The sequence below is a fragment of the Aplidium turbinatum genome, chromosome 2 (genome assembly GCF_918807975.1).
Source record: "Aplidium turbinatum chromosome 2, kaAplTurb1.1, whole genome shotgun sequence".
Taxonomy (NCBI): Eukaryota; Metazoa; Chordata; class Ascidiacea; order Aplousobranchia; family Polyclinidae; genus Aplidium; species Aplidium turbinatum.
This window is the reverse complement of record NC_137473.1, coordinates 47,112,326-47,127,027: the sequence shown is the minus strand read 5'-3', so window position 1 is coordinate 47,127,027 and position 14,702 is coordinate 47,112,326. Positions and strand designations below refer to the sequence as shown.

The following is a 14,702-nucleotide window of genomic DNA, read 5'->3' as shown; positions in this document are numbered from 1 at the left end:
AAGCTGTTCTGGTATGTGTAGACCCAGGGCTGTAGTGTTGAGCCCGGTGTCAATGATCCTTTCGGGGCCCTCACTGAAGCAAAACAAGACACCTAAAGAAGGACGTTTTTTGAGGCAGAAAAAATGTCAAACATTTTTGTAAATTTATCAAAGAAAGAGACAGTTTTGATGTGCAACGCACAACAGTAGAAAAATACGCGCTGTTTTATTCAAGTTCCAGTCTCCTGAGAAAGGTCTTGGGCCTGAAAATTTCGAAACCAAATTTCAAAAGTATTTCTTGGACCCCTTGTTAACGCTTTTACTAAAAAGGGCACTGACACTTTGATCCACAAGCGGCCCAATGACCCACATAGGGCGTCGAAAAGTTCACTGTATAATTTATCAACATCTTTTGTGGCGTGATGCCAAAATTGGATTGTTACAATTTCATTTTGTTGTGATTACTTTAACCACAAAAGGCAATACAAAAGTGAGATTTAGTGGTTGCACTTGTTTACCGATGCTTTTCCATATCTTTAGGAGAAAATGGTTCTGATAAATGTTTTGTTTTGCTACTTTCCCCAGGACCATAAATTTGACGGGAGCATTTGTCACTTATGGTCTTCTGATTTTAAATTACATGACATTTTTTATTAGAGTGCTTTGCCTACATTTAACATTTGAATAAGTTGAACGGACGCAACCGCAGATCGTCGGATCGTTCAGGCGAGTTTTGTTTGCTTAGCAATTCCACTCTCCACCAGGCAAGAAAGTCAATTTGTCAACTAGCTTGCTGGTGGTAAAGTTTGCTGACGTTCTGCAGACGTTGAATTGACATACAACGAACAGATTGCGCTTTTTTAGATAGCGTGGTGACACAGACAAGTGCAAAGTGCTGGCATTGCCCAGCCAGGAAAAAAATCTGTTCTTTTTACATTGGTCTATCATCAACAATCGTTGAGCTAATGTAAAAAGGAAGAATTCTGCTGGCTGGGTGATGAGGCTACCGGCTTGTATGACCCAGCAATGTAATGTTTGCTGCAGTTTCATTTAAAAAAATGTCTTTATGCATGAGCTTTGCAATTCGTCATGAGTTTATCAAGGTATAATGTCGTCACCAGTTGTCGGTACGTCATCATATTCAGTGCGTCATAATTGTCGTATGCATTATTTATAACTAGTGCAACTCTATCAACCAACGCCAATCGTTTTTCCATTCCTTCAACAAACCTGTCAGTAACTGTCATTTCACAGTATGATAGAAAGACTAACCCCATTACCACCGGGTTCATAAGAAAATAGTCTGAGTGAGATTAACATTACGTTTGTTAGTTGTAGACGTAAAGATAAAGTTTTTTTCTCAGTGCTTCATCCTGGATTTCAATTAAATCACTCTCAGAAGGATCAACACAAAAAACTCTCTTTTCTGTTCAGTTTTATGATTGTTTGTTATATTTTATTAAAGAACAATTGTAACCACTAACTATGCTTTTTGACCAGTTTTTAGAATTTTGTGCTTTTTGCTTGAATTCACGACACTGTGGTGCTGAGATTTTCTTGTGTGCTGCGACTCGTGGTACTGGGACTCGGTAGATCACTATTGCTGGAGCACATCAACTGTTACCACCGTACCAGATAGGATAACGCTCTCTTCCTCCATACTGGCAATTGCCTCACTCATTACGACTTGATTGCCCAAGATCATTTGCAATGGGTGTTGGTTGCTGCCTGACTAGTTTTTTAGCTTTGCTATCCTATCTGTGAAGAATTATAATTGTCACCAAGACTGTTACAAGTTACATTTCGAAATATTTCGTGTCGATTTAAAAATCTTGTGCAGAATTTCGTTTTATTTTCATTCAACGTAAAAAAAAAGCGCTGCGAGTACTCTTGATAATAAGTTTGTGTTGTTTCAGGATTAATAGTTCTAAAATAGCTTTGCTTCCGTTTCGCCGTAAGATCTCATACAGGCCCTCAGTGGAAGTGCTCGATCACACAACGACTAAGAACTATTTCTTTTGTTCGCTGTTTATTGTCTGCCAAATGCCAAGCCAGGAGACTTAACTCTTTGTTGGTTTTGCACTTTTGGCAGCCATTAAACCAAGTTGGGTCTATAGTCTGCACTGAGATTATACCCCACTGCTTCTGTGAGCAAAATTGCGATTCATTGCTTCAGATTGCTCAATATGGTTATATTAACACGTGATTTTAGCATTTCTCTGTTTTGTTTTTAGCAAGGAAATGGGTTGTAAAATGCTTGTGCTACCTGACTTACGTTTTATTTTTTAATGTCTTTGCTTGTTTTTGTTTATTTGTAAAAGTAATCGCATTCATGCACGAAACGTTTCATTGTCATTGTGCGAGTTAATCATCCAGCTTTTTGTTAGCACTATGACGACAAATGACGCGTTATTGCGTGTTTTTCTGTCGCAATCAAGCATATCATGGCTTTTCTAATTCAGCAAAAATCCAAAGTTGCACCCATATGAACATGCATGATTGCTAAGTAATGATCTTGATACACAGTAAATATTTGTTATAAAATGAAGCAGAAAGAGTTTATAGATCCAACTTTAAAACCATAGATGAAATTGTTTCAGAATACTGAAAAGTTTGGGTGTTCATCAGGACAATTATCGTTTCTAGCACTAGCACTAGATGAACGTAGCAGCTAGTGCTAGAAACGGTGAAATTGTTTCAGTAACGTTTCGTTGTTTATGGTTTAATGCGCAACTCATCAAACGAGATGTTGAACTCTCATTTTCGCTCATTGTAATGCTCCAGTGAAGTTTTAACTGGTTAGTAATTCTACAGTAGTTGTTCAATATTCACCACTTAACTATATGAACAGAACTGTACATTTTAGCTATCTTCACATGCGGTCACCTAAAATATCACCATTTCCAAGCGACTTGGGCTGTTCGGTGTGAACTGTAACTCATATACTTAGAAAATTGGCGAAGTGTGGTTGGACAATGGACATAAATTAGTCTCTTCAGTACGTGAGCGTTTTTCCGAGCTAGGTTTGTATGATGAAAATAAGATAGGGATTGAAGAAAAAGCACTGCACCAATATCTCATTGTGTTTGCTCGCATATTCTCTTATGAGTTGCTTTGGTCAGTTGAAGGCACGAGAACTAACGCCTTAATTGCATATTTTACAAACGCGAGAAAATTGACGCTAGAAAAACATCAGAGGTTTATGGTTTCGTTTCGAGCAATCATTGCTGTTTGCAAAGCACTTCGGCAGTGTCGTGTTTCTTCGCAGAAATTATTCCCGTGTGGTCGTTTTACATTTGCAAAAATGAAAAATTGCCAAATTGGCTTCATTAACCTTGTATCTCTGCTAAAATTGCTTCATAACTCTACGGTTAAAATTTTGAAATATTGCGATGTTGGATGTCAATACGATGCAAAGTAATAAGGTTTACTTGGCCAGATTGTCAGATTTTATAATTCAGCTGAAGTATTGTCTTTCAAAGCACTTGAAACATAACTGCACCGCAGAATTTTTTGAAATTTTTAAAAAATTACCACTTGTGTGTGCTGAGTGAACCATATCAGTTTCTCGAAGTGAAGTTCATGATTTTGGTTCTTGGTATTGTACATTTTTGTAAATTCAGCCAATTTAAATAGACCTAACTGTACCAACACAACATTTAACATCGTAAAAATAAAGTAGCAAACATTTTCGGCTGACGGCTATGCAATATGCATCAAACCTTTACAAGACAAAATGATTTTGTATGTTTGATAATTGTGACTGAAAAACAGGTTACATTCAGAAATATTTGATTTTTTTCTAACTTTTGCTCGATGCTAAACATTACATTAAAAGAATCTTACATTGTCGAAATTCACCTTCTCTTGAAGAAGCTAGGCTAGGTTTTCCACTCCCAGTCAGAATACTTTTCACTTTAAATTAAATGGTGTTTCAATCGTTTCAAAGTACCTACCACACAAGAAAGAAAGCAACTTTTGGAGTCTAGGATATGGCATGATCGTATTTTTTTGGATGAACTCAGCGACCGGTTTTTAACGACTTTATATCTTGAATTAAATTCGTTTTTTCTAAAGGCAACTGGCTAAAGTTTATTTGCAACTGTTTTCCATAGGCACATCAAAGCAATCTTTTAACGTTGAATCTATGTGAAAAATAGAGAATTTATGATTAGATATTAGATAGGGCCAGCTAATCTTGGTTTTGAGAGCTACTTGAACGTCGCCAAGTTGCCTTTTTATAGACTTGCTAAACGTTAGGCTTGACATAAAATGGTTTTCACGTCGAATTTCGATCTTACAATATTGTATCAACATCATTATGATGAAAACTGCTGTTGCCACAGACGAACATGTCAATTATTCAAATTTCGTATGCAATACACGTATATCGTCACAAAGCATGCATATACATTACAAAGAACATCTCGCAATTAGCTTCTGATAGCTTTCTTCTCAAATCAAGAAGTTATTCTGAAGTACTTTGTTGGGCCTTTCTGGCATTGTTAAAATTATGACGCGTTTTCTATAGTCTTACATTTTGTTTATCTATATCAGGGACCTGATCTATATTGTCAATCGAACTGTGTTAAGATATAATGCACTTATAAATCTTAATTTTGAACGTAATTCCGTTTGGAGAAGACTTTTATTGTCAGCTGTGATCAATGATTCATAAATTAATGTCTTTTAATTGATCATAAGCTCGTAAAGTTTTATGTTTCTGTTTCCATTTGATCGACAGCTCTTTTCCTTTCATTTACCAAGTTCGTGTCCAACAGGCCCGAAATTCTAAGCCAGAAACCTCCCGCGACAAAGGTTAAATTTTTTAAAAAAAACTCCAAAGTTTTGAGGAGATAATTTTAATATATTTAAAGCATTTTACTTTCTTCACATGAAGCTTCTTAACATTTTTTATACTGTACTTGTATAAGAGAGGTTATATACTTTATTGCTACGAGATTTAGCGTGAAAACCAGAAGTTTACTTCTAAAACCATTGACTTTGATCAAGTTCAATAGCAGAAGCGCTTGACTAGTCAACCATGATGGCATCTATTGCCAATGATATCCATCTCGTTATAGTTTTTTCCTCGAGTTTGTATGAAGTGGCAACACTTCTAAACGGTTTTAGTCATTGTATTGCAACGGTGCTTGGAGGACAACTTTGTGGAGATGACTCTTTAAAAGTTTGGATCCTCTAAGAATGCCATAAGACTTATCTACCATTGGCTTTTATATTACTCTTTAATCAGTTCAGGGTTTGTATGCATTATTCACCATTTCACCCATTCAATGTTTATCAATGTAAACACACAGGAATCCATAGCGTTACCTCATAACCACTGGTGGACAAAGAACTTTTTCCGGATATTTGAACATTAACATAAGGGCTCGAAGTCACAGCAACTATTTCCCAAACAACGTTTTATGATTTAATTTTTTGCTCCAACGTTAAATGTTGGTAAAACAATGTAAGTTTTCAACGCTCTACGCAATGGACAACACCCTTGTGAATCCTCAGTGGCAGGACAATGCTAATTGATTTCTTTCGGGCTTTATAAAAAATTTCAAATCTCAGAGAACATCCCCAGAATCGCAGCAAAACCGCTAAAAAACGTAGTCATCATTCTTTAGCTTCAGTAGTTGGCCTCAGTCAGCTTGCAAAGTAGCTTATTTACATCATCGCAACATCTAACGACGTTAAAACAACATAAAAAGCAAGTTTTGCTGACAGGAAAGCGTGAAGTGGCTATCTAAACAGGCTATAAAATCTTTTAAAAACTATTTATATGTAGATATCAGTATCAGGTTGTTTAGTTTATTTTTTGTATTTTTCTTATCTGTTCAGTTGTTCATAGACACGTGGATGTGATTTATTGCAGTAGGATGCACACCATATCGTTGTTATGACATTCTGTGTGGGCTTCTATAACCTACTCTTTCTGTATTAATAGTATTCCAAAGATGGATCCTAGCTTATTGGATGACTGATTTCTGTTTGCTGTATGCTGGTGTATGTCTTGTAGCAGTTGCTGTCTGGCCCGCTATGGACTTGGTCCATCATCGCAAACTTTAACACTGTAGTTTTCCCACCAACTAATTCTGCTACCACTTTGCTTATAATTTACAACGATTGCAAACATCCAGCCAAAACTTACTTCATACGTGAAATTCCAAGTTTCGAGCTAAATAACTGGTGCGTTGATTTAGCTTTTCACAACGTTGCATATGCCTATTATTTTGGAAGAAAGCTTGTTGTAGCCTACTCCATTTACAAATCTGCACTTGATATAGTAGAAAGAAGGGGTGTAAGTGATTCTTGCAGCTTTGCAATACAAATAAATTTATTTCCTCGCCGAGTCAATTTAATTTAATCTTATACGATAATTAACATATTAAAAATTAAAATTTTGAGCATACTTGCAGCTTTGCTAATGGCATGATAACGGAAAAATTAACCCGAATTCTTTGAGAGTTCAATCCTGTTTCTCTGTGGCCATTTGACAGGCGCTCGTTTATTCTTGTTGTGTTTTTGTAAGCAGCCCTTAACGGTTGTTTGTTATTGTTGTAATGACACTTGTTGCTCCTTTCACAACTCTTTCGAAAAGGGGATCTTCACCGTTAACAAAGTTGTGTAACTTTTAAATCACGCTTACCGTTGAGGGTTGAGTGCTGATGAGTGTCAGTGGGAGAAAAGGTGTCGTCGTACCAAAATCGTTTTTTGCTCCACCGATTTTTTGTGATTGTTTTTGTGCGGCTTACAAGTAAATTTTTTATGGCCTGACACCTGACAATTGTGGTTGATTGATACGACTGTGCAAAAGAAAAAGAAGATTTGTACCAAATGTTCTGTATTTTCTTTCTACCGTTTGTTTATTTAAGCTTAGTTACATGATCAATGAAGACAGCCCGCTTGAAAATGTCTGTTGCTTTGTGGCAACTACTGTAATTAACTAGCAGCGCACTTAACAAAATTTTCATTTCGCTACATTAACACATGTTGGTTTAACGCAATAAAAGAAGCAAGTCTCAAAAGTTCGATGTTCTCAACAGTATCTTGTGTTCTGGCGTTGTTGACCTTTGCAACTCATCAATGGAAAGAGAATAGGGTTTTAAAAGCTAGTCCCCTAATCTTTTGTTGAAATTAAAGCCCTGGTTATGTTTCGCTAGTATTAAGTTCAAGGTTGCTTCGCTATGCACAGCGGATTTGGTCAAAAAAAATTTTGCACCTTTTGGCAAATTTTGTTGGGTTTACAAATGGTTAAAGATTGCTCTGTGCAGAAATATTTCAAAAATTTACAATTCTCTTGAGCAACTTTCGTAGTCAAAAGATGTAAATTATACGAATGTACAGTATGACCGCAATGAGATACAAAAGAGTTTGTAATGTTAAACTCGTTAATATAAGTCACATTTAAAGGATTTCAGGCAGTCTTTGTCTTCTTCTGTATCACACCCCTGTGAAAAAAAACAACTATTACATTCTCATTTAAACAAGCCAACAACATAAAGTAGGGCAGCCAATACAATGTCAAGAGTGGTGAAAAGTAGAGCTTCTCGGCTCTTGGACTGGCAAAGAAAAAGCTGACATGAAGATTGAAGAAGAAGAGCATTACTAATGGGTTGAGGTTGAATGGCCGTCTGATTAAGAAAAACTTCTAAGTATTCTATTTTTAAGTGGAAAATTTCTCTATGTGCTTTTGGCTAGAAAGTGTCTTATTTATTTTCTAAACTATTTTATTTCTTCCAGGACGATGAAGATCTGGTCCACCAGTTTGTGAACGCAGATGGACTCACCTGTCTTATCAAAGTCGGAGCTGAAGCGGATCAGAATTATCAAAACTACATTTTACGAGGTGACTAATTTTTGTCTCGAATCTCCAGTTTTGTCCGTTAACGTTTTATGAAGAAACACAATCACGCAATTTTTTATTATTTATTTATGTCAATTACTTTGTCATCTACTAATGGTACAGCAAAATCAAATCTCTTCCAGAGTTATTCTTTTTCACCACTCCTGCTGCAAATTCTTTTTTTTTTTGGCCTGTCCATTAAACTGTTTTGAGATCAAAATTGGCACGTGAGTTAAAAAGATTTATTACCGCTGTACTATATTATTCAATGCAATTTGCCCCACACAGGTATTTTAACTTCGACAATTCACCTTTGCGCTTGAAATCATTGGATAGTAAAATGTACGTCAGTGTCGATGTCCGTGACGTTTCGTTGGTCAGTCCAACATGCGCGTTATGCAAATGTTTGCTTCTGATAACCATCTGTCCACCTAAGAAGGGAAGCTTTTTTTTCACCTACGAGTCGTCAAAAGATGATACTCTATCGACGTATTGGTTATCTTAACCGTTTCATTTCCTTATCAGCCTCTCACAATGATACGCGAAAAATACCCATATACTTAAAAAATGACAAAAAACGACTTATCACATATCTATTCTCGTTTCTCTCTGAAAAAACACACAAAGATTATTTGCAATTCCTGTTATCGAACGCTGTTGCAGTGACTTAGATTGAATGTTAGTCTTAACACCTCAAAAAACTGCTCAAACTACCGAGGGTGGAGCTGCAGCAAGAAAAAAAAAGTCTTTTCAGCGTTTTTGCGTCTGGAGATAACCATGCTGAAAATGAACGAAATATTTTTTTTTTGTATATTGTTTTTTCCAGCCATAACCAATTTCTCTTGTCAAAGCCATTGATGTATAAACTGTACATTTCAGTTTATACGTAAGCTGATGAATTAAAAAGTTGTTTAGTCGCGACTACAGTACATCTAATTCAGAGTTAATTGCATGTGGAACTCGAATGATTGATAATAATGTGAAATATGATACTAGGCTGTCAAGTGTAACTAGCGTTAAGCCAGTAGCTTAAACGAAGGGACTACCTATGCAATTGATCTCTTTATTTGACACACTTTCCAGTTAAGCTTTTATAAGTGGCTACTTCAGTTGTTTCTGACTTCTTTGCTATTGATTTTCTTTATATTTCAAACTCGTCATCTTTTTGCATCTATTTAATCAATATTTATCGTGAAACTATCACGGAGGGAATCCGATTACCCAAATCACATCTTCTATCTGCATTGAAATGGCCGTTTTCATGATTCAAGGTGAAGTACAGGTGCAGATACGACATCGCTATTTGTCTCAGCAGGTCCAAGATTGTGATCTCTAACTTTTCAAGTGTTTCTGTTTGATATTCATCCCAAGGCATAACCCAGCCAGCAAGTATCATTTTTTACGTTGATTTAACGTCTGCATAACAAAGTAGGCTACTGACCAATGTAAAAAAGGACTGATTTGCTGACGGGAAAGATCTTCGACTTGACTTCCATAACTCACTTCATGTGAGGTCAGTAGTGATTATCTTGTTTTCCCACGCTACTCATCCCAACAAAGCAACTGATGAAAAGCATCAAAGAAAAGCAACTACAATTTCTTGGACAGGTGCTTCGAAAAGGAAAATTGGAACACCTCTCTCTCTCACGGGCAAAATTGAAGGAAAGCCTGTCCAAGGCAGACAAAGATTGACATACTTAAAGCAACAAACCAACAAAACAACATCAGTACAGATCAAATACAGTAAAAAGAGCAATATAGCGAGAGATTTTGACATTTTTCGTTCAAGAAGCAGTCATTGCTTGGAAACAAGTATGACAATGAAAGAAGAACACTTTTCCCTCCATCTCACCTCTCCGAGTTCTCGCTTTTGGATGTTCTCTTAGTTTTCATCTTTTTGTTTTTCCAACTTGCGACTTTTTCCACCATTTGTCTTCTTCAAGATATTAACGATATGTCTTAGCAATGAAGTTGCTGTATAAGAAACTTTTATTTTTTACACGAAACTTCCAAAGCACTGTTATATGAACGTCAGTAATCGTTAAAAGTGATGTATAATGTTTTCTGCAGCACTTGGCCAAATAATGCTTTACGTTGACGGGATGGAAGGGGTGATCAAACACAAAGACACTGTGAGGTGGTTGTATTCGCTCACAGCCTCAAAGGTCAGTGAAAACATGTAGTTTTTTCCGGTTGAAGACCATACGTCATGTTCTTCGTGTATTTTACTAATCGTATAGGATAAGGTTTTAGCCTTACAAAACTGAATTTTAGCCATGAAACAACATTTGGTGTGGTTCGCTAAAACAGAACACTGAAGTTGTTATTAGGTTCATCATGTCTTCTAAAAACAGCGTTTAGAATAATGTTACTTTACGTCATCCGTTGTAGTTTCGCCTGGTTGTCAAGACGAGTCTGAAGCTTCAACTTGTGTTCGTTGAATATGCCGAAACAAACGCCCAAATACTTCTCGAGGCAGTGCAGCACGTGGATTCAAAGCAAGGTACACGCTGAATTCAGTAATGTTTGTATGATGTGTAAGTGGGTGGTTCGGCATTTGAAGTGACGCAGCAAGTTTTGTTGATAGCCTGACAAATTCTTAAACACGTCGTTTAATTTTTTTTAGAGTAGATTAGTTGTTGCACTGTTTGTGTTTTTACTTGCAATCAGCAGCATTCAAAATCTGATACTTTCAACGCGTTTGTTTTCGACTGAAATTTCTTCTGAAAAAGACTTCATGCATTGGGAGCAAGATGGTTGAAACCCCTCGCTAATCTGATCAAAAAATAAAGAGCCTGAAATGTATGTAGATACTAAATTCATGTTCAGCAAACGTTTTGAAAACTATACTGTCTTCATCTTTAGTACTATAAATTTACACAATTACACAATGTGTATGAATGTACACAATTATAGCACTGACGATGAATACAGCATCGTTGGCAGCAAAACAGCGGATAACACTCACGTCACGTGATCACAGGGCGTCCAACGTGGTACAATCTGATGGCTGTTCTGGATGAAAAAGACGGAATAGACTCCGAATTGCTCGTCTACGCCATGACACTTATCAATAAAACCTTAAGCAATGTTTCGGACCAGGATACCTTCTATGACGTCACTGATGCGTTGGAAGAGCAGAAAATGGATGCTATTACGCAGGTAAGAAGACAGCAAGCAGAGTAACAGCCTGTACATGCGTAAAATGAAAAAAATTATTCACTTTTGTTTTATCTATATTTTCTTTGTAAGGGTTTGCCACATCACGTATCTCTTATTTTTGTCCATTGCATCTTCATCAAATAAACTCATTTTCTTTGATGGTATCCATACACTCCCACCATTGTCTTGTTCATTCCTATCCGGTAAATCTAAATCCGCAACCGTTTTAGCTATGTAGTCTCACATCTCTTGACTTGCATCACATGTAACCATCATACCATCATAGCCTACACTCAATTTTTTCCTAGATCTTTATATTTCCAAATGCTGTAATTTTATTTTTATGTTTTGTTTTTCTTTTTTGTCAAGTTTTGAGAGTTCTTTCATGTTGCTTGGTTTTTGGCACCAACTAATCCAGGAAATTACGTTAAAGTCGAACCAATGTTAAGAAATTCTGTGTTAAACGAAACATAATTTTGTTCATTTTCGTATCAGATACTTATGTCTTCGCTGCAATTTCATTTCAACAAAAAATTCTATTTTTGAGTGTTGTTATTTGGATAAACAATTTACCTCATTTTCTGCTGGTATCTTTTGAGGCGAGATTACGAAACACGCATCAGAAAACATTTATTTTTACAATTATTTTCGTTGTAAAACGAACATTCCAGTGGTCTGTCGAGCTATGCAGTTGGATGTCTGCACTGAGTTTTAACTTCCTTCCATTCTTCAACTAACCGTAACTGGTAAAACTCATTCATTTTAACGTGGTACGGACATACCATTTCTTAATTATTCCATTAAACAGCATATTCTACTGTTTACAATCAAACAGATACCGCCTTATCAGACGATTCAACCTCAAGGTTTCCTGCATTGCACTTGTAGAATATTGAGCGTTTGATCCAGAGCAGATCTAGTCTGAGATTTCAAGATGGTAGTTGAATTATACGTCATGGTACCATGCAAAAGCACTATACAGCGAGTTTTCAATTTATTTTTTCGATGCAGGGCTTCCATTTTAAAACGATACAATGTTTTGCCACTTTTATGACACCACTTTGACCATTGATTCTGTTTATCTTTGTGCAGAGACATTTAAACAAGAAAGGAAACGACTTGGATCTCGTGGAACAATTCAAAATTTATGAGGTAACGCCAGCTATAACAACGAGTTGCATATTTTACTCAAAACGTTTCGTTCAAGCAGAGGTTCTGTAATCTAAACCACAACTTACTTTAAAAAATAGATATTGATGGTTTTTGTTTTCCTCTAGATGGCGCTGAAGCACGAAGATGGCGTTGAAGACACCCCCCACACAACTTCAAATGGTGCTGGAATTAAGTAAGCTGATTAGATTTTGTTTTTTGTTGTTAACTGCAAGCTTTGTTTTTCTTTTATATTTAATGAACTCCCAAGGTTAAAGATTGAAATATTTAGTAATGTTCTAACTTGATTGAATTCCCAATCCGGGAAAGTGAGCTTTGTGATTGGCTGGTCTGTCTAACACAAGAATCCACCCCTAGACAGCAAATCAATCACTTTTTACATTTGATTGATCTACATGCGTTAAATCGATGTAAAAAGTGATTGATTTGCTGGTTGAGTCGTCTCTCCTTCTTCATCATCATCATCCAAATTCGGTTTTATCTCCACTAGTGGAGGTTGCCGATTTTTACCTTGCAGCGATTGCGTCACTCCCATACTCTTGTCTCGTTCTGTCTATCGCATCTTCAGCTCTTGTTTGTTTGTTCTGCGTTTTCTCTTTAACCTCAAATTTTAGTATCTGTTTTTTTAAGGGAAATAAACAGTACTCTTGGTAGTTATAACCTTTTCTTTTTATCCGGCTATCATACGACAAGTGGAAAAAATGTTTGCAGTGATAAGTTGGCGGAATAGTTTGAGTAGAGTATTCATATACGTTGGGAATGTACTAAAGACACAGGACTCCTAAGTCAAACTCTGTTTTTTTTTAATCCCACTTCATTAACCCTACTCTGGGCTGTGCGGTTGGTGCCGGTGTAACGGTCCAGAAGTTACTGCGGTCTGAAAGTTACCGTAACTTCTGGACCGCGTATACGCGGTCTGAAAGTTAGTGCCAGTCCAGAAGTTACTAAAACAAGGTTGTCAGATTTGACGCTTGCAACAGATTTGTATAAATGATTTCAACATTGGAAACATGTTGAACTTGAAGACTTTTCCACCATTGCATCTTAACAACATGATTTACAGCTGAAACGTAATTGGGAATAAAGCGAAAATAAGATGAAAGTTAAAAGATGAGTTTTGTACCAGAAATTGTTGCTGTATTGGAATGAAATTTTAATTTGTAATCTAACAATTTACGTAGGCTATCATTTTAACCTGATTTGTTTGTATTATACCATTTGAAGTTGTGTCCGTGCTTTACGTGCGTTGGCAAATAAATTTGCATGGGGAGGTGATTGACTAGATGACCACTTAGCCTATAGTCTTTTGCTGTCATCCTGATTGTGCTATGATGCAACCTACGTTTCACAATGTAGTGTTATGAGTGTTTTATTGACTCGTTGTAGGCTATATGGCGCTGTTGAAACAAATAATTTAATTGATCATTGCTCCAAACATTTCAAAGTTTGAATCGTCGCTATACGTGAATCGGTGGCATTTAATAAGCTACAGGCCTTAATATATCGTGCAAAGTTTGCATTTGAAGGCTGACTTGTTAGCCGCTGGTCTTGAGTTGTAGCCTAGTTGACGACCATAGTCTTTGACCAGCCTATATTTTATGTATTTCATGAAAGTTAAAACCAAAGTTTTCTAGTGAATGAAGCACTAAGCCTATTTTTGGTCTGTTTTTTTTTTCATAACTACTGTTTTGAAGAAATATAAAGTAACTTAGGCTACATGTAGGCCAACCGGTAGTCAAAACGCCATCAACCTTCAGTGAGTAGGCTATCACAGTCTCACACGCGGGGAAGGCTTTAACTTTTACGAAAGTTTTGAACACTTTAAAATTCCAATGAATTTCCGTTGGACTCCCATCGAAAACACGTGGCACGAAACTTAATGTCAAGAATAATGGTTTCGTGGTGAGAATATTTATCCTTGGGATTAATCTTTCGCATACTTGCAGAGGGTTTAATCTACTGACCAAGTAAAATTTAAAAATTTTCAGTCCATTTACAAGTTTTCCCAAACGAATTTCGAAAAAGCACACCCATTTAGAATAGCAGTAACTTTTGGACTGCTTCTGCGGCGTTGCAGTCTGGAAGTTCCTGTCAGTCCAAAAGTTACAAGGGGTGCCTGGCGTTTTCGCAATCGATAGAAAAGCGAAAATTGTTTCAACTAAGTGTAATGAATTTATTGCTCTCAAACTAATGCAAGCTTTTCAGTTAACATTACAAAGTACTTATAATTATTAATCTGACCTTTTGAGAGGTTAAAAATTTAACTATTTTTCAAAACAAAATTAAATAAAATTTAAATGAAATATTTGGCAACCCTTGTAACTTTTGGCCTGCAGTAACTCTTGGACTGCTACACCGGAAAGATTGTTGGCTATTTTGGTCCTTAAGATATTGTCGAATCTGCTATTTTTAATCCGACTCTACAGCTATTTCTGTTCTCTGCTCTTCTACTGTGTCTCTTTTGTTATCCTCCATTATGCCTCCTTTCTTATCCTCTATTATGTCTCCTCTCTGCTTCTCCACTGTATCTTCTTTC

At 36.5% G+C, this 14,702-nt stretch overlaps 1 protein-coding gene across 5 annotated transcripts in view; it reads left to right on the top strand.

The window, feature by feature from the left end:
- LOC145788202 (FH1/FH2 domain-containing protein 3-like) overlaps window positions 1–14,702 on the top strand; it is a 40,738-nt gene that overhangs the window by 9,264 nt on the left and 16,772 nt on the right. For all 5 annotated transcript variants that reach the window (XM_082599898.1, XM_082599897.1, XM_082599895.1 and 2 more), the window contains exons 5-10: window positions 7,732–7,837; window positions 9,905–9,999; window positions 10,226–10,337; window positions 10,818–10,996; window positions 12,089–12,148; window positions 12,274–12,341. In XM_082599898.1, the coding sequence (XP_082456024.1) occupies window positions 7,732–7,837; window positions 9,905–9,999; window positions 10,226–10,337; window positions 10,818–10,996; window positions 12,089–12,148; window positions 12,274–12,341 (620 nt within the window). The remainder of the gene's footprint in view (window positions 1–7,731; window positions 7,838–9,904; window positions 10,000–10,225; window positions 10,338–10,817; window positions 10,997–12,088; window positions 12,149–12,273; window positions 12,342–14,702) is intronic.